At 51.8% G+C, this 27,756-nt stretch overlaps 1 protein-coding gene and 1 pseudogene across 6 annotated transcripts in view; one reads left to right on the top strand and one right to left on the bottom strand.

The window, feature by feature from the left end:
- Nucleotides 1–1,554: 1,554 nt before the first annotated feature.
- ELF4 (E74 like ETS transcription factor 4) overlaps nucleotides 1,555–27,756 on the bottom strand; it is a 40,708-nt gene continuing 14,506 nt past the window's right edge. For 2 of the 6 annotated variants that reach the window (XM_039250767.1, XM_039250766.1), the window contains 8 exons: nucleotides 15,546–15,826; nucleotides 11,284–11,455; nucleotides 10,757–10,849; nucleotides 8,944–9,135; nucleotides 7,726–7,809; nucleotides 7,457–7,649; nucleotides 6,507–6,884; nucleotides 1,555–5,629 (listed from right to left, as the gene is read on the bottom strand). In XM_039250767.1, the coding sequence (XP_039106698.1) occupies nucleotides 4,837–5,629; nucleotides 6,507–6,884; nucleotides 7,457–7,649; nucleotides 7,726–7,809; nucleotides 8,944–9,135; nucleotides 10,757–10,849; nucleotides 11,284–11,455; nucleotides 15,546–15,617 (1,977 nt within the window). In that variant the 5' untranslated portion in view covers nucleotides 15,618–15,826 and the 3' untranslated portion in view covers nucleotides 1,555–4,836. Of the gene's footprint in view, nucleotides 5,630–6,506; nucleotides 6,885–7,456; nucleotides 7,650–7,725; nucleotides 7,810–8,943; nucleotides 9,136–10,756; nucleotides 10,850–11,283; nucleotides 11,456–15,142; nucleotides 15,184–15,545; nucleotides 15,827–16,009; nucleotides 16,067–27,756 lie in introns of those variants that run through there. The other 4 variants (XM_039250770.1, XM_039250768.1, XM_039250769.1 and 1 more) reach the window with 4 other exon arrangements.
- LOC120244340 lies at nucleotides 27,074–27,535 on the top strand (annotated as a pseudogene).

The following is a 27,756-nucleotide window of genomic DNA, read 5'->3' as shown; positions in this document are numbered from 1 at the left end:
TAGGACAGAGGACGGGAGGGCGCCGGCCCCACCCTGGCCGCCTCTCCCTTCCGGGGCTCTCCCGGGCAGACAGCCCACCGTCGCCAGCTCGACAGCGCCATCTACTGGACATTGGTCCCCACGTCCAGCGCGCCTGGAGCCGAGACTCTTGGAGGCTGCGACCGCCTTGGCTTCTCAGCCCTGAGAGGGAAGAGAGGGGGATGAGTTCTCAGCCCTCAGACGGATGGGAGGGTGTGAGCTCACTCACCTCGGGTCCAGCCACTTTAACACGAGAGACAACCACCTCTTTAAAAATACGTTATGGGGGGAACACTTGGGTGGCTCAGGTCGTGATCTCGTGGTGCGTGGGTTCGAGCTCCACCTCAGGCTCGGTACTGACAGTGCAGAACCTGCTTGGGATTCTCTCTCCCCCGGCCCTCCCCCACTTGTTTTCTCTCTCTCTCTCTCTCTCTCTCAAAATAAATAAATTTTAAAAATAAAATAAAATAAAATAATAAAAATACATTAAAGGGGACACCTGGGTGGCTCAGTCGGTTGAGCATCCAAGTCTTGATTTTAGCTCAGGTTGTGATCCCAGGGATCTAGCCCTACTCCAGCCTCCATGCTCATTGTGGATTAAGATTCTCTCTCTCTCTCTCCCTCTGCCCCTCCCCTGCTCTCTTTCTCTCTCAAATAAAAACAAATATGTTATGGGATCAGAAAAACCTATGATGGTACGAATAACTTCTTGTCCCGCTCTTTCCATGGAGCCTGACATTTCTACCACTCCTTCCCAGCCAGAGATGAGGAACCAGTTCTGAAGCTGTCCCAAGAAAGGGGGTGGGAAGAGGCCCCGGGTTCAGGAGTCCCCAGTGGCTCCTGGTGACAGCAAGGCACAGCTGGAGGCAGCCCAGGCTCCTCGTGGACCCTGTTAGGAGGAGGGCGTGTAGACCTGAACAAGGAAGCAGCTGCCTGCAGTCATATAAGGGGCCAAAAGGCTGTGAAAGCCCCTAAGTATGGATTGTCCTTCCCCTCCCACTTTTGCCTAGCACAGTATAGGGTTGAAATCCCTATGATTAGAAACAAGACTCATTCTTTCTTTCCATAAACATTTATTGAGCACCTACTGTGTGCCAGGCACTGTGCTAGGCGCTGGGGATACATCAGTGACTAACACACAGTCCCTGTCCTTGAGGAGCTCACAGTCTATTAGACAGGCAACATACATAAACACATAGCTAAGGAGCTACCGTGTGCTAAGTGCTACATAAGAGGTATACACAAAGTGCTGCGGGAGCCCAGACGAAGGAGGGATACATCAGCTGCTAGGGGGTAAGGAGCGGGTCTCCTGACTCCATTACACCGTCTTCACAAAGGCAAAGATGTTGTTGCCACATGACCCTGATGAAATGAACCAGTATCCTGAGGATCTCCTCCGGCCCTCTCCCATAATTAGATCAGCACAGGTTAGTTGACCAAATTAGCTACTTTAACACTTTGAATTAGGAAAGAAACTGGACAGGGAAGTTTCTTTAGGGGCAGGGGATGTTCAAAGTAGTAACAACTCTTGTGTGCTAAGGCTAGGGGGGTGGGAGTGGGGACATCATGACGGCACTGAGCCAGGGAGGGCCGGCCCTGGGCAGTGGAGCACCTAGGGTGAATGTCTGTGCAGAGGAGAGGTCAGAGGTCACCAGCCTCAGACTTTGGTCCCCATCTCTCAGCAGCTCAATTAGTAACATTCATTAGCTGATGCTCACTCGATGGTTCATAGCTTGCCCCGCTCTGTGGATGGTACAGTCCCCCCGCCCCTCAGAAGGTGGCACCCTAAATGGGGAGACTAAATAGGCCCAGGTCATTGAAGATTTAAGTAACAGTTTGTGATAATAAACAGAGGAGATATCACAGGCTGTTTGTGATCAGTTGCCAAAAGAGTGGCAATTGTCGTGAATTTCAAATGAAGAACTCACTAAGGGTCTGGTCTGGGGAGGCAACTTCCATGAATGGAGTCTTAAAGGATAGATACGATTAAATTGATACTAACAGGGTGGGAGGAGCATCCGGGTTGAGCAGAACCAAGTAAAGCAAAACCACCGAGGTGGGAAACTTCAAACAGAGGCAAACTCAAAGGCCGGGGAATCCCTGTTTGACTGGAGCAGGACCCCGGGGGTCAGGGAAGCAATGTGAGAGACGACTAGGGAAGTCAGCTGGGGCCTGATGGTGAAGGGCCTTTGCCAGAAGGTCCAAAGACTTGGGACCTTCCTTTTGGAATTACTGCCTTGAATCCTTAAATGTTCTCTCCTCCCTCCTCCAGGACCCCTGGACTGCCTCGTGGTTCAGCAAAAAAAAGGGTTAGTGCCCAGCTGCCTAGAACAGATTGGAGGCTAAGTATTTTGAGTATCACCCCTACCTGTAGACAAAGAGGAGCCATTGAAGGCTTTTTAGCACAGAAAGAATAGGACCGGTGCCCCGGGAAGATCTGGAGAGGGGGACAGGTCACACTATGGTGTGTTGATATGTCTGGGAAGGGGAATAAGCTCTGGGTAAGTCTGAGCTAGGCTGGAGGCTCTGGGAATGTGGAAGAAAGGCTAGATTTCAGAGACATGGCAAATGGCCTGGACTTCAGGAGAAGGGGGAGGGGACAGGGTCAAATGAAGGCAGCCATCAGATGGCTCTGAAATGTCAAGCTTAGAAGGTCAGAAAAATGGTGGCACCTTTAACAGAAATAGGCAAGTCATTACAGCTTTTTGTTTTGGGGGAGGAAAGATTCTGTGTGTGTGTGTGTGTATGTGTAAAGACTTTCAAATCCATTTTTGATAGAGGGACTGTCTTTGAGGCATGATAGGCATCTGGATGGAAATGTCCAGCAGGCTGCTGGAAACATAAGCGGGAGCTGAGGAGAAAAAGTGAGAGCCGCTGCTCTCGATTTCAGCCCCACCCCCAAAGAGCCAAGCCAGAGCCAGGAGAGTGGCTGAGACCCTTGGCGGGCACCCACATTTAAAGTGGCAGATGTGGGGCCAGCACAGGTACAGAGGGCAGCCCAAGAGCCCGGCTACTGCAGGAGGGGGCGGGAAGTAGTGTCACGAGCCATGAGGGCTCACAGGGACTGAGAACTGTGTAGAAGACACTTGATGTCACCGTGAGGGTTCAGTGACCTTCAGATGACGAGTTCTATGGAGCTTGGGGGGGGGCAGGGCCACCCCTAATCCATGCAGCGCCTTTGTGCAAATTTTGTTTGACAGGTGACTCTTTCTCGGGATGTTTCACTTTCCATTATTGGGAGTTTGTCGTAAAAAACTGATTATATTAGAAAAAGGCATTTTAATGCCAAATGCTGGAACTTGTAACAAATATACCTGCACATCCATATATGTTTCCTTTCCAGAGAGAGAAGGGGGAAGAACAAGAGAGCGGGAGAGAATGATAGGAGGCTTGGCAGTGACCAGAAGGAGAGAGAGAACAACCTGAGGAGGTAGTTAGGTCTAGTGGATAGTTTTATACTGAGGACACAGCAAAGGTCCTGAGGCACTGATTCACATTAACCAAATTCACCAGATCATATAATTGTTTCTGAGGCTGACGATGTGTCTTAACTCTTAGCCTTGCCCCCCAAATTTCACAGGAGAGAGGCAAGCTAATTCAAAGGGGAAGGAGGAGTTAGGCGGAGGGTTTAACTTAAGACAGGATCAGTTGAAACTTCCCCAGAAAGAGGAAAGATGGAAGCAAGGAACCATGCAGAGACAGGAGAAGTGTCATGGGGGCTCACATCCACTGGCTCCTGTCTCCTTGCTGCAGGAGGAGTCAGGGCCAGGTGCAAATGAAAGTTGGAGATGAGTGTCAATGGTCTACTCGAGGTCTGCGGTAGCCATTGTGGGGGTGAGTGGGTTGGCAAACCTATAAGGTGAGTAGAAGGCAGGCTGAGCAGTGGGCACACACAGGCAGGGACGGAGGCAGAGCCAGCGTGCACCACAATACAGCTGCCCCAGTGATGCCTGACAGATGGGAGGTATTGGGACAACATTTATCAAGAGGGAGACCCAGATTAGATCAGGGGGACAGGCCAGCATGCCAGCGGAGGCTGGTGTTACAGCCCATGCCCTCAGCACAAACATTCAAATAATTCAGCCCCTGCCTGGGGACTTTCTATCTGGGTCTGACCTTGGCCCTTCTAACTGCATCTTCCCCAACACACATGCCCACTGAAATCCTCGTGCCCTGGACCTGCTCCAGCTCTGTGACATCTCTTTCAATTTGGGGGATCCAGCTTGTACTTCAGAGCAACTGAATCTCGGTTTGTACAGAGGGAATTAGAGAATGGTTTCCCTTAAAAAAAAAACAAAAACTCCCCATCTCTGCAGCTGACCCATAGAGACACACACCCTTGAAGACCTCACAGCTACACCCCCATCCTCCCCAAAGAAACAGAGATATAGACCCATGAGTACACACAAATACATACAGAGATATTCACATATGGGATAGGAAATTCCCTGTGGAGGAAATGTAGACGGTGAAATATAGCCCCACAGAAGGACTCTTCCCCGGGAGCCCCTGCCTCAGCCTGGCCACAAACTTCTCAGGAGGTTTTCACTCCATCACCCAGTCAGCCCATTACCCTGACAAAAGCATATCCCCTAGTGCTTTTGAAGGCCATGGTCTGACGCCGGGGATGCTCAAACTGGGCATGGCTTGGCTGTGATGATACCAGGCAGGGGTCGGGGACAGGAGATCTGGTATATTGACATCCCACTGAAAAGTAAGGGCAGGTGTGCTGCTTCAGTCAGTCTCTGCTACACGAAGTCCATATAAAACTGCTGCTCAACTTTGCCTGGTGGGACACACCTCCCCCAACCCCTTCATTTATATGTCACGGGGCTCCATCTTAATAAGAGAAGTGGGGTTGAATGGGGAGAAGGGCGCTGGGGTTGGGGATCTGGTCAGGAGGCTCCCAGATGTGGTCACATTAGGTTCAGCCATAAACAGGGACCCTGAGCCTGAGGAGAGCTCAAGTTCAGCCACTGGGGTCAGCCCAACAGTGGGGCGGCTGGGAGAAGAGAAAGTCTGGTTCCCTGGAAGGGAACCCCTTGAAACCACCTGGCTTGGAAGTGGCTGAAGGTGAGCCCGATCCCTCAGGAGCTCCCTCAGGGTCTCTTCAGGAACCAGCAACCCCTCCATGGGGGCCCCAGTCACCATGCCCTGCACATATGAGGAGGGCCTCAGTGGCCCCTCCTTGACCGCAGGGGCTGCTGTGGCACTGGAAGTCCTGATGAAGGCAGCAATGACAGTCCCAGGGCCCTGAGAGCTGGGCCCTGCTGCTCCAGCCCCTGTGACGGAGGATGGCGCTGGGTTGGTCGGACGGCTGGCCCCAGCCAGAAGTTGGGGGAGACCACTAAGAATCAGCGGAGCCCCTGGTGCTGCCACCTGACTTTCTTGGAAACTGGTGTTCAGGGGGAAGGAGGCCTGCAAAGTGAAGGTGTCCTTGAAGGTCGAAGCAGGTGGAACACTCTGGAGAACAAGCTGGGTTGAAGCAGTAGTACTGGCAGGAGGCCCGTTGGTCAGCACTGTGGTCAGTGGGATTGTCTGCAGCGTCAAGGCTGAGCCTGACCCCACAGGGGCCACTCCTAGGTGGATGTTACTGGGCACTGAAGAACTACTGAGAAGAAACAGAAAACAGATTTAGTTAAGGCAGGAGGCATCTCCCAACTGGCTAGGGAGCAGGGCAGAGGAGGACAGAGCTGAAGGTGTGGCTTCTTTGCTGCTGGACCGGCCAACACCCACTGAGTACTTAGTATAGGTCAGGAATCGTTCTAAACGACTGGCATCGGTATTTCACTCAATCTTCCAAACAGCCCACAAATTGAATAAGATTAATAATCTGATTTTTACAGCTTGAGCAAACGGAAGCACAGAGAGGTTATGTAACTTGCTTTAGACCACACAGCTGGTCACAGGGACCCACATCTAGGCTTTCTGACCCCAGAGCTCATGCTGCTCACCACTCCGCTCTATTGCCTCACGTCCTCAGGAGAGCACCTCACCCACGCCATTGTGGCGAGAGCGACATACACATAACTCAATGCCCAACCTTCTCAGAGAAAATTTGGAGGCACTGAGCATGGGAAGAAGTAGCGAGAGCTTTCCGGGTAGCCCTGGAGGGCCTGAGGGAAGCAGAATGGGCGTCTCTGTAACATCCTCCATTGTGTCTTTTCTGGAATGGAGGAGGCTTGGGGAGATGGGCCCAGATGTGGTGGTCCCTGGTGGCTGCTTGGGGAGCGCTCTGAAGTAACTAGAACAGCCCCAGCTGGTGACAGAAGCTGCCCAGGTCAAGTGCTGGCATTGCCATTATTTTAAGGTGTGACCTTGGGCAAGTCACTTTTTCTCTCTTTACCAACAGGTGTGCCCCACTGGCTTCCCACGGATTCTGGGAGGGTCCCGTGAGACTGGAGACACAGCAGAACTCCGCAGGAAGTTGAATACTCTCCCCCAACACGGTGCTATGAGAAGACCTGTAATGGCTCCGGAGCCCTTACCTCACGGCTTTGGGGAGTTTGGCCTGGCTCTCTGGGGGAGGGGCAAGCACGGCGGAGGTAGTAGGGATCTCCTCATCTGCAGACAGTCCCAGTTCCAGATTCGCAGATGGCTGTAAGCCAACACTCTGAACCTTTGGCTTTTCCCAGGAAGGGCCTGCCTTGCCCTGGGGAGCAGCTCTCCCTGAGACCCTGGAGCTGGCTCGCCTAGTGGTGCTGGCGGAGGAGGTGCAGGGAGTGGCGGCCTGAGGGGAGGCCGCCGTGACTTCACTTCTCTCATCCTCGTCTTCGATCACCACCAGGTCCTTGGGCATCTCCTTAAACTGGTACACCAGCCTCTGCCCTTCCACTTTGGCAAGGATGCCTCTTTGGTAGTAGTATCTGGGGGATGAGGGCCAGGGGGTGGGGGGTTAGGCTGGGACATGCCACCCTCCAGGGCAGGCCCGGCAGGAGGAGGGGGGTGGCTGGGCAGCCAGATGGGAGCTCAGGACAAGGGAAGGGGTAAGGCCAACTCTTGGACTTGGGAGGCTTTTACGAAATTTCTGAGATCTCCCCCTGAGGACACCAAAGGGCCATGAAAAGGGGTTTAAATGCTAGCTCTGCCCTGCCTTGGGGCAAAGAACAAGGGGTGAGTAAAGGGGATGGGTGTTGGGAAGCTCAGCTGTCCCCCGGCCTGAAAGTGGGTAGCTCGGGTCTGTCTCCCAGGGTGTCAGGCTTGCAGAAGGCCCTTCCTGCGGATGGGGGGCCTTAAAGGGCTCTTCTGCTATAAAAAGAGAAAAAGACGGGGCAGAGATATAGGAGGGAGGGGACTGTTCCTCCCAGGGGTCCGGGAACAGGCTTAGGGGCAAGCACGTGGTAGCGTTGGGAGACCCTAAGGCAGGAGGGATGTCTTGGACAAGGAGAGGAGCTCGGTAACCCCCTGGGCAGGGATTCAGTGCGCCAGCAGCTCCTACCTTAGTGCCCGGCCCATCGTCTCATAGTTCATGTCAGGCTTGTTTTTCTGCTTCCCCCACAGCTTGGACACGGCTTTGGAGTCCACCAGCTTAAAGATGCCTTTCTCTCGCTGGGTCCACTTGATGTACTTGGGGCAGGTATTCCTGTCTTGCAGAAGTGCAAGGAGGAACTCCCACAGATAGATGGTGCTGCCTGCGGAGGGGCACGTGGTGAGGGGTGGCCCGGGCCCCCCAGCCTCCCTCCCACCTCACCTGGCTCCCGGCCGCACCTTTGCCATCCTTAGATTTCTTCCGAATGGGGATGCTAGGGTCAGTGACTGGTGAGGTACTGCGGTTGCCCTTAGTCTTCCGGACTGTGAGGGGAAGGCAAGAAGAGGAGGAGGTGGAGACCGTGATGAGTGCTCCAGGGCTGACTCCCGAGACGGAGGGCCTCCGAGCAACTCGAGTAGGGTGCCAGGGCAGACAAGGAAGAGCTGGGTCACCAGTGCCAGAGGCCCATGATCATCCTCCACAACCACAGCCCTCAGGTCCCTGCACTTGCCCAATGGCCCACCCTCATTTTCAGGCCCCAAAGTTATACCAGAACACTACTGTGATGCGGGGAAATGAATGTAGTGCTTCCAAATGAGTCACCTTTAAAAGAACACAAATGGCCTTGCCTAATGTTTGAAATGAAAAGGCAGCCTCGGGGCGCCTGGATGGCTCAGTCGGTTAAGTGTCAGACTCTTGATTTCAGCTCAGGTCATGATCTCACGGTTCATGGGTTCCAGCGCTGCCCTCTTTCTGTCTCTCTCTCAACACCTCCCTTGCTCATGCTCTCTCTCTCTCTCAAAATAAATAAATAAACATTATTAAAAAAAAAAGAGAGAGAGAGAGAAAGAGAAAAGGCAGCCTAATGGGGCAGCTGTTGTGAAAGTAAGTGTGACGCTGAGGCTTTGATTCCCTCACTGACAAGGCAGTGGCAACCAGTCATTGCCTGAGGAAATCAATAACACCGGGGTTTGGGAAAGCCCAAAGTCCTCTCCCACATATGACCCCAGCTCCACAAGCTCGTAGACAGAAGATAAGCACACAGGCTGAGACCTCTTTTATAGGCAGAGGCCCGCAGATGGCCAGGGACTGGCCAGGGGGCCAAGTCTGGTGTCCGAACACCAAGATGAGGATTCAAACCATCTGGGATCGCTGGCATTTCTGGAAGAGTTTACATATATGCTGGGCCGACAGCAGTGGCATGGGAAATGTCAGGCCAACCGATGAGGCCACATTTTACAGAAGGAAGGATGTTTCATCCATCCCTGTCATATGAGAGCTGTCTTCTTAATGTGCCTATGAGCCTTGACCCACTCACCCCTTATAGTGTCCTGACCCCTTGAACACACACACACTGAGCCCCCTTGAACACAGACACACACACACACACACACACACGCGCGCGCGCGCGCGCGCGCACACTTCCCCTCCCCATCCCCCACCTCCGTCTCTCTTACTTCTCTTCTTTGATTTTCCAGTCTTCTTGGCACTTTCCTCTCTGGGGACCTTCTCCTCCAGACAGTGTCCCTCCTGGCCATCAGTGTCACCCGCCCTGTTCAGGGCATCAGGCTCAGAGACAGGAAACAGGTAGTTGGGCAGAGTGGCAGCTGGAGCAGGGTCTGAGTCAGGAAGCATTTCGGAGGTGCTGACTGCAAGGAGAGAGGCCTGACATGCCAGAGGCCCGGGGCAGGGTGGGAGTGTGGTCTCCCAGCACTGAAAAGAATGGTAGACTCCCAGGGAGGGCGAGGCACCATTCCCCGCAGCCCCAGATTCAGGATACACCTGAAAATGCCTCATGTGTCTCACACCATGAGGAGAGGAAACATCTGCAGGGCTGTGGGCATGAGCTGGCCCCAATCACGGCTGCCACATTTACAGCCACTGCTGGTAGTGGGGAAGTTCCAGGCGACACCCAGGGTAAAGGGCCACCTTGATTTAGTCATTTGCTTTTTTTATGACTGGAAGGTATCATTTAGCCCAACTCTTCTGTTTTCCTGATAAGGAAACTGAGATCCAGAGATGGCAGGGCATGTGTCCAAGGTCACACAGCAAGCTGGTGCCTCGTACATGCGGGCATTCGGTAAGTATCTGCTGAAGCCTGAGGGTATATTAGTGACAGGGTGGGCAACAGAAATGCTAGGACGCTTAATTTACACCTTCAGGCTTTCTTTCCCCCACTGGATCCCAGCATCTGCTTGGGAAGGGGCAGTTAGGGCCAGGAGTCCTCCTGTCCAGGAGTCATGCAAAGGCCTAAGGGGGAACTGGAGGAGGAGCCTGCCTTGGGGGCCTTCTGGGGAGGTAGGGGCCAGCCTCCAAGAATAAGGAAGACAGGAGGGGATTTCAAGCCTGGTGCATTTCTAAATAAGCCACACCCAGCACAGTCTTCCTGGGAGCTGGGCCAGAGAGCTGAGGGGACTGAAGAGTCACTCGGGCCAATCATAGTCACCCTTAAAAAGGAAGGAAATTCTGACATACACCACAACATGGACAGACCTTGAGGTCATTATGTTAAGTAAAATAAGCCAGTCCCCAAAGACCATGACTTTGTGACTGCGCTTGTGTGAGGTCCCTAGAGTCGTGCAATTCATAGTGGCAGAAAGTAGAGTGGTAGCTGCTACTTTCTGAGGGCTGAGGGGAAGGGGGCAATGAAGAGTTAGTGTTTAACGGGCACAGAGTTTCAGGTTTGCAGGATGAAGGTTCTGGAGATGACGGTGGTGAGGAACGCACAATACAAATGTACTTCGTACCACTGACCTGTACACTGAGAAATGGTTAAGGTGGTCAATTCTACATTATGAGTATTTTAACACGATTTAAACATTGGAGAAAAGAAGTCACCCTGGCCAAGTTTTCCTTGCCTAGGGTGCCCTCCTGTCCCCTCTGTTCTCGCCACAGCTCAAGAGCACGTTTATATGTGTGGCCGTGGCTGTGGGTATGTGTGCCGTGTGCACGTGTGCCTGGCCATCCAGTACGTGGATATAGTTGTTTTCAGTGGCATTTTTTTGTCACCTTGAGTTAAGCCACCAGGGTTCAAACTTACAGATCTTCGGGGCGTCTGGGTGGCTCAGTCAGTTAAGCGTCTGACTTCAGCTCAGGTCATGATCTCACAGTCCGTGGGTTCGAGCCCCGCATCAGGCTCCGTGCTGACAGCTCAGAGCCTGGTGCCTGCTTCAGATTCTGTGTCTCCCTCTCTCTCTGCCCCTCCCCCGCTCCCTCTCTGTCTCTGTCTCTCAAAATAAAATAAAAGACATTAAAAAAAAAAAAACTTACAGATCTGCTTCTCATCCAGGATGTCGTTGGGAGACTCAACGTTGAGCAAGACTTCAGTGGTTGACATGGTTTGTGAGGTTGCTTCATTGTCATCTGGTTCCAGGTTCCATGATGTGGGGTTGACAGAGGGTGTGGGGCAGGAAAAAAAGTTCCCTCAGGGCACAGGGCAGAGGTAGAGCAGTCATCAGGGCCAGCCCAGAAAATGGCGCTAAGAGGCCAAGGAACACTGGGAAGGGGATGGTGTGCCACCTACTGTAACTCTCCACCTTTTCTCTACACTCACCTCAGCTGGTCTCCACTCTTCCTCATCCCATTCCATCTTGAGAGATCACGGTTCCATTTAGGTGGTTTCCTCCTCTATGAAGTGGTACTACCTTTTGCTTGTCCTAACTGCCCCATCTAATTTCCAACTCTTGCAGGCCTTGCCCTTGCTGCGTAAGGTCACTAGGAGCCATTGTAGGCTATGATTCCCTGAAGACAGAACCACTTTCTCTTCTATATCTTCCCTACCCAGGAAGGAAACAAACCTGCCAGCAAAATACTGCCCTCCAGGATCTGATCCTGTGCCATGCACAAGGTCCCGTCTGTTATGATACCATTGTGAGCGTCGTCCAGCTCCAGTCCTGAGTACAGATGCAGTAATTCGGGGTAGGGTACCTGTTCCACGATCACAGCTGGGAACACCGAGGGGTCTTCCAGCTATGGACAAGATAGGAGTCTGGTTTAAGGCTTGCCTGCCTCTACCAGGAAGCCCTGCCTACCAGAATCTGGCCTTTCTTGAATTCCTAATTCTTAGAACCCTCAGGGCTGTCCTTTGCAGGATGACATTGTTCTGTGTCCAACCTCACTAGGTGATGCTTTGAGTGGATTCTTGATTAACAGAAATGGGCTATCTCTGTACCACCTGCACTCAATCAAGGGCAAACAGGTTTTTTTTTTTTTAATTTAAATGTTTATTTATTTATTTTGAGAGAGACAGAGCTGGAGAGGAGCAGAGAGAATTCCAAGCAGGCTCCGCACTTTCAGTGCAGAGCCCAACATGGGACTCGATCTCATGAACCGTGAGACCATGACCTGAGATGAAATCAAGAGCTGGATGCTCAACTGACTGAGCCCCCCAGGCACACCCAGGACACACAGTTTTAACTGGTTTAGTTCTGGGTTAATCCTTGGCCAGGGTTAGTGCTCAGTCTGTGAGAAGGGTTAGGCTCATTCTCAGGCCAGTGGGAAAGCATTAGTCAATGGCAAGAGTGAGGGACTCAGCCCTCAGTCAGGGTTGAGTATCCAGGATTAGGGGCTCAAATTATGGACATCTTAGGGCTCAGTCTCTAGGAATAAAGACAGAAGAACAAAGGCATTATATAGGTAAGAGGTTAGAGCCCAGTCCCTGTCAGGGTCGGGGAGAAGGTTCCAGTTTCCAGCTTGATTCCCTGGGTGCACGAGGATACTGTTAATTTGAAAGGGGGACCCAGGAGAAGGAGAAACAGGTTTTTGGAGAAAGAGAAGAGGAAGAGTGTCTGGTCTGGATATGGTACCTTTGAGATATTTAACATGGAGATACCTATCAGAGGGTAAAAAATATGTGTCCAAAGGCTCAAAAGAGTGGTTGCTAAATCCCTTAGAGTGGATACAATCATCAGGATGAGAATTTGACTTCTGGGGGACATAGTTGTTCTAAAATCAAACAAAGCTAAATGAAAAAGGAGTGTGATTGCAACTGTCTTTTTAAAAATTATGTATAGAAGGAATCATACCAGAATGATTATAATAATTATATTTTTATTGTGGGACTTTGAGTGACTCTTCTTTTTCTTTCAAATTTTCTGCATTTTCCAAATTTTCTTTCATGAGACTTAATTCTACCTTCATGAAAAAAGAATGAGAATGCTCAGTTCTGCCTAATGTTCCTGAAGGATCTAGAAAAATAAAAATTGATAAAAACGACTTTGGGTTTGGCTACTGGGCAGTGACCCTGGCTAGAGCACTCTCAAGGGAGTGCTGGGGCCCCAAGGCACATTATAACAGATCTCAGGACGAACTGAGGTAGGCAGTCGGGTATCAGGATGAAGGCCATGGAGTTCAGAGCTGTCTGTCCAATATGGTACCCACTAGCCATGGGTGACTATTTAAATGTAAATGCAAAATATGTTTAAGATTAAAAGTTCAAGGGCACCTGGGTGGCTTAGTCGGTTAAGTGTCCAGCTTTGACTTCGGCTCAGGTCATGATCTTACGGGGTTCATGAGTTTGAGCCTTACATTGGACTCTGTGCTGTCAGCACAAAGCCTGCTTCACTTTGAATTCTCTGTCCCCCACTTCTCTGCTCCTCTCCTGTGTGCACGTGCACCACCCCCTCTCAAAAATAAATAAACATAAAAAAAGAATATCACCTTGAAAATAAGTTCAGTCCTTTAGTTGTAATAGCCATAGTTCAAGTGCTCCATAGCCACATGTGACTACTGGTCCAATACTGAACAGGGCAAATATAGAACACTTCTATAAAAATTCCACTGGATTGTCCGGATCTAGAACCAGACTCCCTGGGTTTGAAACCAAGCTCGGCTACTTAGTTGCAGTGGGACCTTGGGCAAGGCACCTAATCTTGCTGTGCATCGGTTTCCTCTTTTATAAAATTGGGGTGGTCATATTAAACAACCCCATTGAGTGATTTAAACAGATCAATGTGCATAAAGCATGTGCATCAGGGCCCGGTATAGAGTAGGCTCTCATTAAGTGTTTTAGGCATCAGGGACTTCTAGGAGACTAGTAATGCTTTATTTCTTCACATGGCTGGTGAGTTCATGAGTGTTCTTTTTATAGTTATTCCATATATATATATATGTATGTATGTATTATTTGTGCACTCTTTTGTATTAAAGATACATTTTTCAATAAAAATTGTTTCCTAAAAAGAGGGAACGAAAGGAGGTAAGAAAATAAGCACAGAGGGTGGAGACTATACTAATGAGCAGAAAGGAGCTAAGAAGATGGTACTTTGAAGTAGGTGAGTTGAAGGGAGAGAAGGGTTTCTTTCAGCATTGGAGAGACCCGAAGATGTTCTAGTTTGAAGAGATGGGTCTGGAAAGATTTAAGAGAGACACGTTGGAGGTGACCAATGGTTTGAGGTCTTGGAGGCAGGAGAGAAGAGATTAAGTATGGGTACCAGATAGCCCTGGAAGGAAGAGGGACACTTCTTTCTCCTGGGCCAGCAGGAAGGAAACAAGAATGGTGATGTTATCAATAAAAGGGAGAAGGGAGGGAAACTGAGTGTGTCCTTGGCTTTGAACTTCTCTGTGGATTGGAGGAGAAGCTGTCTGCTGAGGGTGGAGGGGCAGGTGTTGGATTGGGAGGGAAGAACAGCCTCCATGAAGAACAATAACGTGGGTCACTCAGTTGGTCAAGCATCCAACTCTTGATTTTGGCTCAGGTCATGATCTCACGGTTCATAAGTTCGAGCCCCCCATCAGGCTCTGTGCTGATAGTTTGGAGCCTGCTTGGGATTTTCTCTTTCTCCCTCACTCTCTCTGCCCCTCCCCAGCTCATGTTCACTCAACTCTCTCTTTCTCAAAATAAATAAATAAACATTTTAAAGAAGAAGAACAGTAACAGTTGCTGAGCAGACCAGAAACAAGCAAAAAATGACTAGTAGTATTGATAACTCAGGTATGGTTAGAGTTTTCTCCCCTTCTCATTCCATGATGCCTTCCATGAGACGAGGCTAGGCACACCACAGGTGTTGCATAAAACTGAGCAACTTTAAGTTAAGACACAGCGGGACAGAAAGGACAATGTGCTCAAAGTCCACTAGGGGGCAGCCTTTGGTAGGCCGCCAGAGGTTGGACACCGTTTTCTATCCTCACAAGCATTTAGCATAGAGAGCATCAGTGTTAGGCTGCGGTGCCCTTAGAGACAATCCAACTGGATCTCCTCTTGGTGAAGATGGGGAGATGGCAGCCAGATAAGGTAGAGGACAGGACTTGCCCACGTTACACTGTGGCCAAACTGGGATGGGAACCCAAGACCCTTGACTCTTAATCTTCTGTTTCTTCTACTGTACCTGGCTGCCTCTCCCCCAGTTTGTAGAAGGAGAGGAGTAGAGGGTAGCAATGGGTGTGCCAGGACACCCTCCAATGAGTACAGCTAAGTTCATGGAAAAAGTGCTCCCTTAGCCCCAGTACAGAGCAAGAATATGGAGCAGTGGGGACCTAAGCATCGGAATTCGGTCTATTTTCAAGTCTCCCCCACCAGAAAACCCCATTTCCAGATCTGAATCCTCAGACTAAGGCTGAAAAGATGGTTATGGGAGGGCCCATCGGCCATACTAGAGATGGGAGTGTGAAGGGGGGAGGGGTTGGTCTTTGCCCATGGGTCCAGGTGGCAGTGCTTACCCTTGCTATGTGGTTGTCCCAGCAGCTTTCTCATTGTGACACTGTGGTTTAAGGGAAGGGGACAGGAATGCACATGAGGGCCCAGGTACACCCGTGCATTCAGCCCATATTGCTGACTGACTGACACCATGCTGACCGCATGGTGGCTGCACATGACCCAGAACTGCACACGGGCACCCGGCTCACGAAATGACCACCCATTGACTACTGACTGGCCACATGAGTGACGAGCTGGTGCACAATCTGGCTGGCATGCAGGCCCAGTGGCCTGGACCTAGTAGGTGTTTGAGCAACGTTTGCTGACTGGTTAGCTGGGCGGCTGGCTGACTTGCCCTCTGCCTGCCTGTTTGTGTCTATCTGATTGTCTGCCTCGGTGACTGGGCTCTGTTCTCTGGGGCCATACCTGGTGGATATCATCCATCCCGTTGCTTGCAAACTCAAAGATCAGGTCACTGGGCTGTAGGGTAATAGCCATGGTGTTTTCTCAGAGAGCCGACAGCAGCATTCGCTGGGCCCTCTGGAGCTGTGGGGTTTTCTTGATGAAGAGACGCTGTTCAGGTACCTTGGAGCTTAGAGCCTACAGCCCAAACTACGGTAAGATAGGGGGTGTAGAGAGCTGGAGTAGGTGGTGGCCTAAGCCAGGTTCAAGGCTGCATGCTGGGTTGGGTCAATCGCAGGAGTGACCTGTGGAGAAAGGAGACACAGGCAATGAATAAGTCAGCTTCCTTGAGATTTGTTCCCACGATGGCTGTTCAACCAGAGGGACCAAGGGGGCTTGCCCGAAGCAGAGGACAATGGGAGAAGAAAGGGGAAGAAGAAAAGAGGCAGGTAAAAAATGAAGGAAAAAGATAAAGTTAAGGGAGTTACCTCCAGTGGGAAGTGGCTGAGCCTGTGTCAATCTAGGTCACCAGCATCTGCACCTGAACTGGCCTTGAAGCTATGCAGCCTCTCTCCCTTCTCTCCTGCCTCCTCTGGAGAAGGTGACAGATAGAGGGACTTTGGGCTCTCTCTACCCTGAAGATTAATCCCCAGGGTGTGGCCACAGGGGAAATCAGGGCACCCCATCTGGCCTTATAGATGGAGCAGCAGTATGAAACATCCTTAAAAACCTCTTGGCTTGGAAAGAATCGTGTGTGCAGGGGGAGAGGGGTACAGGTAGGGACACATGGCTGTGCCGGGTGCTCTTCTAGACTCTGCCTGGCTCGGTCTACCTTGAAAGTGGAGCACTTAGCTCAGAAGGGCAGAGTCTAGAGAGGAAGAAACATCTCTCCGTGGGGGTTGTGTTGTCAGAGCCAGCAGCTCTCTGGGAGGGGACTCTCGGCCTCAGCCACGCCCCCGATAGCCCTGATACAGGGGAACAGGTGGGGCACATGCCCTGCACACTTATTGCTGCCCCGACACCACCGCCATCCGCTGGAGAGGATGGCTTCTGAGCCTCGGGTGGGTCCCTGCTCTTGCTTCAGCTTTGCTTTCAGTTTCAAGACTGAACTGTCACCCTGGGAACTCTTGAGGAGAGCCCCAGCTTGGGGAGGGGCCCACAGAGCCTTCCCCATCCTGGGAGGCCAGCTCAGGGCCTCCCTCACTTTTCCAGGAAACCTGTCTGCTGCAACCCACACATCCCTCCTCTGCCAGGTGCCTCCGGAGCTCACCGAATGCACCTCAGGCACACACAAGGCACGCTGGGCCTCCAATTGTCTCCCATGCTTGCTGCTCTTCTACGTGTTGTCTGCAGCAGCAGGGACAACCCTGAGGCCTACCTCCCAAAGCCTAGCTCCCGCTGCCATGGCCCCCAGCTAGCCTGCTCTGCTCCTCCGCTCCCGAACATGCGGGCTTTTCCACCTCCAGGTACCACATCTTTGACCCTTCTGGTTGGTTTTCATGGTACCCTTGTGTGTGCATACACGCAGTGGGTCTACGAACAGCCCGGTTCAACCAGGAGCCCCTGAAGAACTGGGTCCACACACCACAGTCCTAGCGACACATTTGATTCCTACCTCCTTGACACACCTTTGCCAGTGCAAGGGTGGCAGAACCTTCTCCTGGCCCAGAAAGAAATGAGGAACTTCGGAGAGGGGCAAAGGGGAGGAAAGGGAGGAGGACCATGGGTGACCTCTCTGATGACCGCTCTCCCCCACAGGAGACACCCAGGCCTCTCCCACTTCCTTTCCGTTAGCCCACAGGGTTGGCTCCGCCCACTCCCCACCCCCACTCCTACCCCCGAACCTTTCCACCCACCCCTAACAAAAACCTTTGAGAAGTCACTCAACTCAACCTGGCAGGTCTGAGTTTCCCTTTGGGTGAGGGAGACAGCCCTTCTAGGATGAAGAGGAGGCCCTGGGGAAAATATGGTCTCGGCCCGAGTTCCACCCCTTCCGCCCCCACCCTGCCCCCACCGGGCCCTGCCTGTGACCCTGTCTCCAGTGGCCCGCCTGAGAAGCCTCCCAGGGCCATTTATGCTTGGAAGGTCTGTCTCCTGTAGCCAAAGCGCCCCAAGGCCCGCATTCCACAGCTCCCCGCCCTCCCTCAGGCCAGCTGTCTGCCCCCAGGAAGCATTCTCATACTAATCAAATGAAAGGGATCACTTTCACCTAATCCCACTTTGTCTAAACATGAAACTCTGGTGTCTGCTCCCTCTCCCCCCCAACAAGGTCATTCCCCGGCAGCCCTTCTCTTCAGGTTTGCTCATCTCTTTGGCCTCTCTTGACAGATCAGCACTTCTTGTTCACTGCTGCTCGCTGCCTCTGCGGACCTGGCCTGCGCCTTCCTCACCTCCCCCATTAGGCAGTGACTTCCTTGAGGGCAGGGGCAACTGTCTTGGTCATCAGTGAAACGTTACCATGCTGCACTGTGCTTGGCATGTAGCGGACACTCAATTTATGTTTGCAGAACAAACACATGAATGAATTAATGAATGAGCGAATGAATGAATGATACTGGTCAGTCAGTACCAGTGAGATGTGTTTTCTGGGTAGAAGTATATCTGTGCGTACATTGTTTTTGGAATGAGTGTTGTGTACTCTGACTTTTGAGAGAGAGAGGGAGAGAGAGATGTGTGCTCTGTGTCTGTGTTACATCTGTGTGTTTCTGCACTGTAATTTACAACGGGAGTTTTCACTGTGGATGTGCACACGCACTATGGATTTACTTGTGTGCGGTGTGCATGCACATGTCCCAAGTGTGGGGATGTGTGCATGAGACCCTCTATGGGCCAGCAGAGCCACAAGCTCAGTGGTGGGTTCCCCCTCCTCCAGTCCCGCCTATCACAGAATGACAATGACAGACAGGAGCTACTGCTGCCACCACTGCCGCTTCTCAGGAAGACAATGCTAGCAGAGAATATGTATGTGGCTCATGGGTTCTTGGGGTGAGCCCCCCAAGGTCCACTCTGCTACGGATGTGGTGGGAGAGACAAGGCAGCACCGCATTGTACTGGATGGGATCCTTGGGCATCTGTGCAGAGAGGTTTGAAAGAAGAGACTAATGTAATTGCACTCTTTAAGTATCAATACATATAACTATCTAAATTCAGGGTTGGGTTGGTGCAGGTTCTGCTGACCCAGGAATGTGAGAATTTCAAGGCTGTGGCACCCAGCACCCAAGGCTGATCCTGGTGTCTTATTCTGCCCAAGCTGCGACATAAAGCAAGTAAGGTGAAGGGGTGTGGAGGAAGTAGCTGTCCTACTCTTTTGGCCAAGGCTAAGAAAACTCCCTTCCCAGCCACACCATGAAACCTTCCAGTCCATAAAGTTTTGCCCCTGTCCCCTCAGATGTTTGAGGATTTGAAAGTGAGAGGTGGGGAGAGGCTTATTTGCATGCTCACTCACTCTCCCCAGCAGAGGAGTGTACCCCCCCCCACAAGTCCCTCAAAATAACCTCCCTCTCCCAGGAACCTGAAACCAAAAAAAAAAAAAAAAACCACCACAGAAGGCCCGCCCTGCTGGAGGCCAAGGAGGCCTGAGAGGCCCACACCGGGGGCTCTCCTCTCTGGTGTCCTTTCAGAAACACTGAGGCCCAGCTCCAGGGGCCTAGAGCCCTGGATGCTGCCTTGATGGTGAGTGGGGCGCGAGGTGTGTATGCACAGACATCCGGCTTGAGCCAGAGACAGGCCTGGGAGGTTCCCCCCCCACTCCCCCCCACCCCCCCACTCCCCCGTCATCGTACAGATCACAGCTGGCTCCAGTCAGAGTCTGCTCCCAGGGTGGCGAGACCTCCACTCCCTTCACTCCCCTGGAGGCCACTGCAGGATCCCTTGCTCCCAGGGCCTTGTCCTACTTGCACTGGAAGCAAAGCGTCTGGAGAGCATATGGCTCTGGACACCATGTGTGTGAGTGAGCGAGCGAGCGAGCGAGCATGTGCCACAGGAGGGAGCAAGGAAGCCAGGCCGTCTACATCCCCAGCCTGCAAATGCACACCTCTGGTTCACTGTGGTTCTGACTGCATTTCAAAACCAAAATAGCAAAATAGAAGTGGTTTGGGCTGCTTCTGCGTCATCACAGCTGGGCCCCCTTCAGAAGTACAGACCCTTTCTGGGGCTGTCACTGGAGCGTGTCAAGCGGTGTCCAGCACCCACCCATCTGGGCCTCCTCTGCATACAGGAAGCAGCCCCTCTGTGAAAGCCACATCCACAGTCTCCGTGGAGTGAGTTTAAATCTACACCCGTTCAGCCACCAGCTCTGACAAAATCGCTACTAACACCCATGGCATTTTCACGCACGCCAGGAAACATGGGGGCCAGATGGTCAGCCAGGCCACAAAGCAGAGTTCTCCTTCTCCAGTTCCTCATCCTCTCGGAGCCAGCCCTCCACTCCTGACATACCCAGTCCTCCATGAAACCTTTCTGGAATTCTCTGGAAAGGAAGTGACAATTTCCTTCATGCCATTTCCCACTCCCTCAACGCCCCTCCCCCACAACCACAAACAAAATGGAAACTACCCCAGAAACAGCTGTACCCTCTACTTCAAAACAGCCCCTCCTCTGGCTAATAGTCATCCAGAAGCAAATTTGCATGCTGCACCACGTGACCACTAGTGTGTATTTAAGAGACAGAGGGCCAGAGCTAGGGGTCCTGTCTGTAGCTTTGGACAGAGCCAAAGTAACTGATCTGTGGGACCCCCCACAACCTTGACCCTGGTCTGTGAGCCAAACCCTTCTCCTTGAGCAAATGCGCAGTGAAGGGGCCCCAGCCACAAGTATTTTGTCAGCTCTTTCTCCTCTATTCCTTTCTTTTCACCACCCCCTCCATTCAAGATGAAATCAGGAAGAGGGAGGAAAAACATAAAGGTTTTGCAAGCTCTGTTGGTTGGGGTTTCTCTTTGCTTATTTACAAGAAACCCAGTTTCCTTCCTTGGCCCTCGGTCACTGCCTGCTTCCAGTGTACGGCTTGCTACAACTCCGATGATGAGGGAGGCCCAGAGCTCATCTCCAACTGCTCCACTCTTGACTGTACCTTCTCAGGCCCTGAGCTGTCCCAGTGGAGGGGTGATTAGGGCTGCAGGAAGTGGCAGGTCCCCTCTTTCTCCAGGAGACCCGTAAGCTCACTCATGGTTTGTTACATCCAGGTTGAGGCCCTGGAAAAGGCAGCCATCTTTCTGGGCTGTGGTTTCTGTCATCCTTATAGAGGGGGAGGGCTGAGGGTAATCCAGGTTTAGCAGATGCTCACAGGGGAGTCTCCGGTGAATGAAGATGGTGGTGGGAAAGCACTTTGGAAATTAAAAAGCACTCATCCAGATGATGAGTTTCAAGTGACCTCCCAGAGAGCAAGCAGGGCTTGGGGCCCCATGAAGGCCCCAGAAGTCCCCCATTGGCTCTAGAACATAGACAGGGTGGGGCTCAAAACTTCCAGTTGTTGGCTTTCGAAGGGCCGGCCCCTTGCTGGGGTTGGGGGCTCCTCGGGCAGGGGCAGGCTGCTCTGGTTGGAGCAGTGCTCCCAGGCCCCTGCCCTCGCTGCCTTCACCCTGCCCCAGCCTTTCGGTTGTGGTTATGTGGCAAGAAAGGCTGTACAGAAGCCCCAGAAGTGGGGAGCAGGGTCAGGGGGAAGGGTTAGGGACTGAACCTATTCGCGTGAGAAAGCCAAAAGAGCACCCCCTGGGGGTGCCTGCAGCCACCACACCCTCATCTCTACCGCTGAAGGGCTGAAGGGGCCCCACGAAGAGAGTCACTAAGCTCTTTTGGGAAGTGAGGGGCAGGCCAATGACAAAGAGAACGCACCACGGGAAAGAAGGCGAGTCCAGAGCAGCTACTGAACCCCAGTTCGGTGGGCTGCCAGTCAGAGCCTGGGAGGGGACCTCAGAAGTCCCTGCAGATCATAAGAGTATGTGTCTCCGAGGGAGAAGATTCAGCTTTGCCTTAGGGTTTAGGCAGGTCACCTTCCTCCTCTGGGAAAGGGGACACCCCCCCGCCCCCAGCTCAAAGCCTTGTCGTGCAAGGCCAGTGAGTTCATGTGGGTGAAAGCTCTGTTAGATCCCAAACATGTTTTTCAATTTGCTGCTCTGATTGGTGTCTTTTTGGCTATAGCCACTCATCAGATATTCAGCATATCTTTACCTACACGGACAGGAAGACAGGGACATGGGGGTGGTGGGATGAGATGAAGGCGAGGGAGGACATAACCACAGCCATAAAACTCATGGGAGAGAGAGGAAATCAGCTTGACTGTGGGGGAGGGAGATGGGCGGGGGGGGGTCAGGGAAATCAGTTGGATAAGCGCATAGGCCCCAGATCCACCAGGTGGTGGGACTTGAATTGGATATACACAGCGACTGGGAGTTCCTGCAGATTCTCGAGCAAGGCAGGACATAAAGCAAGCGGTTCTTTAGGTAGGTCCTTTTGGTCTGAATGTAGGAGTGGAGTGGATGGAAGGAGATCTGGTGGAGCAGCTGGAACCCAGGAGGTGAAGCCCAGAGCCTCCCCAAGAGAATAAAATGACCGAGTGTGGGGTAAGACAGTAGTTGTAGGGACCCTAAGACGTGGAGCCTGTGGTAAAGAATGTTAAAAGATAGGAAGTGATTGGGACAGGAAAGATAGCAGGAGAATGAACTCAACTTGGACCGTTGGAAATTGGGATTATCTTGGAAAAAAAAAAACCCAGGTGGAAAAAAAGAGAACCTGGACAGTCATTTTGCTGCACACACAGACACACAGACACACACACACACACACACACACACACACACCCTGCATCAGCAGGAGGGACCTCTACAGGCCTTCAGTGACCAAAGGAGCAGGCCTGGCCTGAGGCTGGCAACCTGGATACAGTCCTGTGGCAGAAAGTGGCCTGTGATGAATGAAATGTGGCTTCCAAATGGCACACACCCCACCCCCGCCTCCAGGAAGCCCTGCTTGCTTCCATTGGTGGGGGTCACAGAAACACTGACCAGAGACTAATTAAATTTATTAGTGGGTGTTTAGAAGCTGGGGCAATCTGTGGCTTGGCACCAACAGGATATTAAGTCAGATCACTTTTATTGAAGGGGCAGTGTTCTTTGTCAAAGCCCCTGCCAGCGCGTGTCCTAGAAACGAAAGCAGAGGCTCCTTGCTCAGATCTGGGACTCCCCCAGGCAGGAGGGGCTGGGCTGGGTTTGTCACCTGCTCAGGTGGCCCCTTCCAAGTGCCCCATTCCCCCACTGGCCGCTTCCCAGGCCACCAAAAGCAAAGAGTCATCCAGTGTTGCCTGCACAGAGTGGGGGTGGGGGTGCAAGGCTGAGGTGGAAGGATAGCCTATTGGGGGGCAGGTAGACAGGGAGGGCAGCTTCAGCTTTGATGTTACTGTGAACCCCCGGGGTTCCTCCTTCCCCCTTACCTACACTACTCAAAGCCTTTTTGTGACTCAGAGTCCCACGATATCAAAGTTAAAAGGGACCGGAATGAGCATGGCATCTATCTCTCCAATCATCTAACTGGAGACACCAAGTTCCGGAGGGAAGAGAAATGACTTGCTCAAGGTCACACAGCCAGTCATTATGACTCCCAGGTGACCGTTCTTCCTCCCCTCCTCATTGTCTCACAGTATCCTCAATAAAGCCAACCCTTCCTTCTGGTGAGAAGAGACAGCAACCAGAGACCCAGGGCTGGCAAATAACAATGAGGCCACACAAGTGCAGAACACATTTAACTTTTGCAGCAACTTCCCCACCCCCCCTCATGCCTTTGCTTACACTGTGCCCTGGGTCTGATAAGCCCTTCCCCAATCTCTGCAGCCCCAATTCCCCCACAGTATTGAAGATCTGAAACAAATGTCACCTCCTTTCCACAGCCCTACCTCCTTCCTCCCCACCGAGTACATTCTCTCCTCCTCCTCCCAAAACCTGAGCTTGACTTCTTAGACCAAAGTATGGGTTGGCAAACTATGGTCCACATGCCAAGTCCAGCCTACCATCTGTTTGGTATGGCCCATGAGCTAAGAATGGCTTTTACATGTTTTAGTAATTAGGACAAGAATAAACAATAATATTTCATGTGAGAATTACACGAAGGTCCAATTTTAGTGTCCATGAATAAAGTTTTATTGGCATGCAGCTATGCTCACTGGTTTACATGTTGTTTGTGGCTGCTTTTGCATTATAAGTTGAGTTGCTGTGACAAGAGTTCATATGGGCCACAAAGCCTAAAATATTTACTATCTATCTTTTGCAGGAAAAATTTACTGGCTCCTGGACTAAAGGCTTCACTCCCCCTTCAGTGTGAACAGATTAAGTTCATTTCTGAGAAAAATGTCACAGAGCACTCAGAGGCACCAGGAGGGAGGTGCAGAACACCAAATACAAACTCAGCAGGTTGTCATCACAAAGAAAATCCGGGCCCTGGCTCTGGCCATGGTGCGACCTTGGGCAAGTCACTTCTGCTTTGTGGGTCCATTTCCTCAGCTGCACAATGAGGGGGTTGGACTGGAAGGTCTACGGCCCTTTCTAGTCCTATGGTTTAGAGTCAGCAATCTGTTGCATTTCCAACTCATGCAGTTTTGTGCAGGCACAGTCTTGATCATTTTCTCTCAGAATTAGAGCTTACAGAAGGTTCCCCTGCCCAGCTGTGGTTTTCCGCTGCCACTGTGGGCCCCCTCACCTCATAGTCACCTGCCCCGCCCCACCCTTCCCTTCTAGCTGACCTGTCTGCCCTTCTCTCTGAATTCCTCTCCCATCAAAATAGAGGTAGTTTCCTCAGAAAACCCCTCACCCCTTCAATCTTGTGGGCCAGGAGCATCATTTTTTGTGGGGGCAGAGGCAGGGAAAGAAGGACTCTCAGCTCTCCCCAGCCTCCCAGGGCTCACAGCAGACAAGCAGTCAACCAGGGGATAGGACCAGCTCTTACCGCACCCCTGCTCTGCCAGAGGAAACAGCCCCTCTCTGCCACTTCCTGTCCCAGGGGTTTGAGCAGTTTCCCCTTCAGGGCCTGCAGGCCCTCCCGGCCCCGCCCCTGCCCCACACAGGTCAGAGAGTGCAGAGAGGAGGGGCCCTGCGGGTGAGGGGGGAGGATCCCTCACAGGAAGGCTGAGGAGATAGCTGTCTATACAAGGGGACACCCCAGCAGCTCCACTGCCAGCCTGCATGAGGACTGGGAGGGGTTGGAGCTGTTGCTGCAAATCCTCTCTGGTTAGTGGATGAGTGGGTTTATCACTTTACCTAGCTATCTGTCACCTTGAGGGGGCGGGTGCAGAATGAGCCAGGCCTTGGAGGATTGGATAAAAGACCAGACTGTATGCTCAGGTCAATGTCCACTTGGGGCTCAGCCCCAGGTGGCTTGGTATGGAGGGATGTGCTGAAGCAAGAGCCTAGGGAAACCAGGGCGACAACAGGGGTTAATTGGGAGGGGCAGGTGACAGGGAAATCAATGCCACTTCACAACTTTGCATAATTTTGTCCCTAGTACCAGTGGACAGAGACAACAATGAAGAGCAAAGTACAGTACATGTGGGTCAAGGGTAGCAGTATTTTCTGGGTGATGGAACAGGAAGCTATCACATTCCATACCTGCTACTGACTTGTTTTTTTTTTCTTTTTTTAAAAAAGTTTATTTATTTTTAGAGACAGAGAGAGCAAGTGGGAGAGGGGCAGAGAGAGGGAGAGAGAGAATCCCAAGCAGGTTCCGCATTGTCAACACAGAGCCTGATACAGGGCTCAGTCTCATGAACTGTGAGATCATAACCTGAGCTGAATTAAGAGTTGGATGCTAAACCAACTGAGCCACCAAGGAGCTCCATACCTCGTACTGATTTGCTGTGGTGACTTCCCCTTGTAAATACCTCCCAGTTGCCCTTGCAAAGTGGGGCCCCCAGAACTGGGGTGATGTGCCTGAGGGATCCTGCAGGCATGTGACCAGCTCTGCCAGGCCCTCCCAAAGCAGTGGGTCAGACAAGCACTGGAAGCCCGAGGCCCTGGACCTCTGCCCAGTTGGTTAGAGGTACGTGATGATGGTTCTAGAAGCCTTGACGCCTGGAATGGAGGGCTAGTAGTGGATAGATATGATCACTTTGGTCCCTCGTGTTAATATTGTTTCCATCTGAGCAGCAAAGAGAGAAGTTAAGGGGACCCCTAGACGTGATGGTACTGGGTGAGGCGACAAAAAATGGACGGAAGATGATCTTGACACCTCTCTCAGCTCTGAGACTTTTGCTCAGTTCTTGTGACTTTGGCCGATAGCCCTGCCCAGCCAGGCCTCCTGTCAAGAGAACAGTCTCTTTTCCTTCTCCTTCCATGCACCCCAGGGCAAATAGGCCCCAGTGCCCCAGTGATAGGGCCCCACATAAGCCTGCTTCTCCATCCCTACCATTTGGAGTGAGCGCTACGTCACAGCTGGCATGGGGGATGCCAAGGAAGCCTTGGAGACAACATCTGGAGGAGCACCTGGGCTCCTGCCAGCCCCTGCCTACATCTGCAGCGCAAACCCGGGGCCAGGGTTTGGTTACAAGCTCGACTCAAAGCTGATGGCACGTGTTTGGAAAGCTCATCTAGAACGGGCAGAGTGGGTGGAAGCACTTGAGGGCAGTGCCAACTCATGGCAAGTGCTTGCGGGGTTGGCATGGATCTGAACTAGCAACGGCCGCGATGGCGGGTGTGGCCACTGTGGTCTTGCCACGGGCCCATTGGGGGAGGAGCGGAGGGGTGTGGTACTTGTTTAAACGTGGGTAAAATTTTCTTTTGTGTCCTCTGATATCACTTGAGTTTGTTCCATCTGCATCTGGGGAAAGGGGCCAAACAGGGGTTTACATTCATTCTTACAACATCCTTACAAAGTAGCTAGTCAGCGGCAGAGCTGGGGTTTGATCCTAGGTTGATTTCCAACTACTACACTCTTTGAACGTTGTTTTCATCGAACTCTCTTTTGGTAATAATCACATTTTAATAGTTCCATTTTATTTTATTTATTTTTTAAAATTCATTTTGAGAAAAACAGAAAGAGTGTGAGCATGCGTGTGAGTGGGGGAGGGGCAGAGAGAGAGGTGGGGGGTGGCGGAGAGAGAGAATCCCAAGCAGACTCCACATTGTCAGTTCTGAGCCCAATGTGGGACTGGAACTCACAAACCATAGGACCATGACCTGAGCCGAGGTCGGACGCTTAACCGACTGAGCCACCCAGGTGCCCCTTGATAGTTCAATTTTAAAAACATCAGAACTGAGGCTCAGAAAGGACTAGGTAACATAAGCAAGGTCACGCTGCCCATCAAGAATGGAGGCAGATGGGACGCCTGGGTGGTTCAGTTGGCTAAGCATCTGACTTCGGCTCAGGTCATGATCACACAGTTTGTGGGTTCGAGCCCCATGTTGGGCTCTGTGTTGACGGCTAGCTCAGAGCCTGGAGGCTGCTTCAGATTCTGTGTTTCAGTCTCTCTCTGACCCTCCCCTGCTCATGCTGTCTCTCCCTCTCTCAGAAATAAATAAAACATTAAACAATTTTTAAAAAAAGAATGGAGGCAGACCTTTTCTCCCGCAACAGGGAACATGGTGGACATTCAGACAGAGGGTGCCTATCAAAAGCAGCTGACCATCTTTCAAAATAGGAAGAGGGTCCCGCTTGGAGGCTCTGGCAAGAACTCCCATAATGTTACAAAAACATTGGTCTGGACTTCAAGACGCTTGAGGCCATTAAGGGAACCTGAACAGACAAGAAGTGACCTTTTACTGGTAATGTCTGTGAGGGCAAATTCTATCTGGCATGGCAAGCAAGATGAAGATGCAGAGGACCACTGTCATCCACCAACACTTCTTCCACTACATCTGCAAGTACAACTGCTTTGAGAAATGCCACAAGAACACGTCTGTACACATGTTCCGTTTCAGAGACCTCCAGATTGTTGATATTGTCACAGTGGGTGAGCGACAGCCCTTGAGTCAGACTGTGTGCTTCAAATGCTTAAGGTCAGCAAGGTTGCCAGCACCAAGAAGCAACTCCAGAATTTCTGAGACTAGACATCTGCCCATACTTCTAAACAAAATGAAGTGATTTTCCTAAGCAGATAAAAAAAAAACAAAAACAAAAACAAAAAAAGAAGGAGAGGCAGAACTCAAACCCGGGTCTATGTGTCGTTGATCTCAAAGTCTGCGCCTTTTCCACCGTCCCTTGCTGGTGACCCTTTGCTCAGGTCCCTACCTCAAGGCTTGCTCACAATACCCAACTTTGAACG

Source organism: Hyaena hyaena, unplaced genomic scaffold, assembly GCF_003009895.1.
Source record: "Hyaena hyaena isolate Hyena2069 unplaced genomic scaffold, ASM300989v1 scaffold_383, whole genome shotgun sequence".
Lineage (NCBI taxonomy): Eukaryota > Metazoa > Chordata > Mammalia > Carnivora > Hyaenidae > Hyaena > Hyaena hyaena.
Note: the sequence above shows the minus strand (reverse complement) of the source record. Positions and strands in the feature narration are given on the sequence as shown.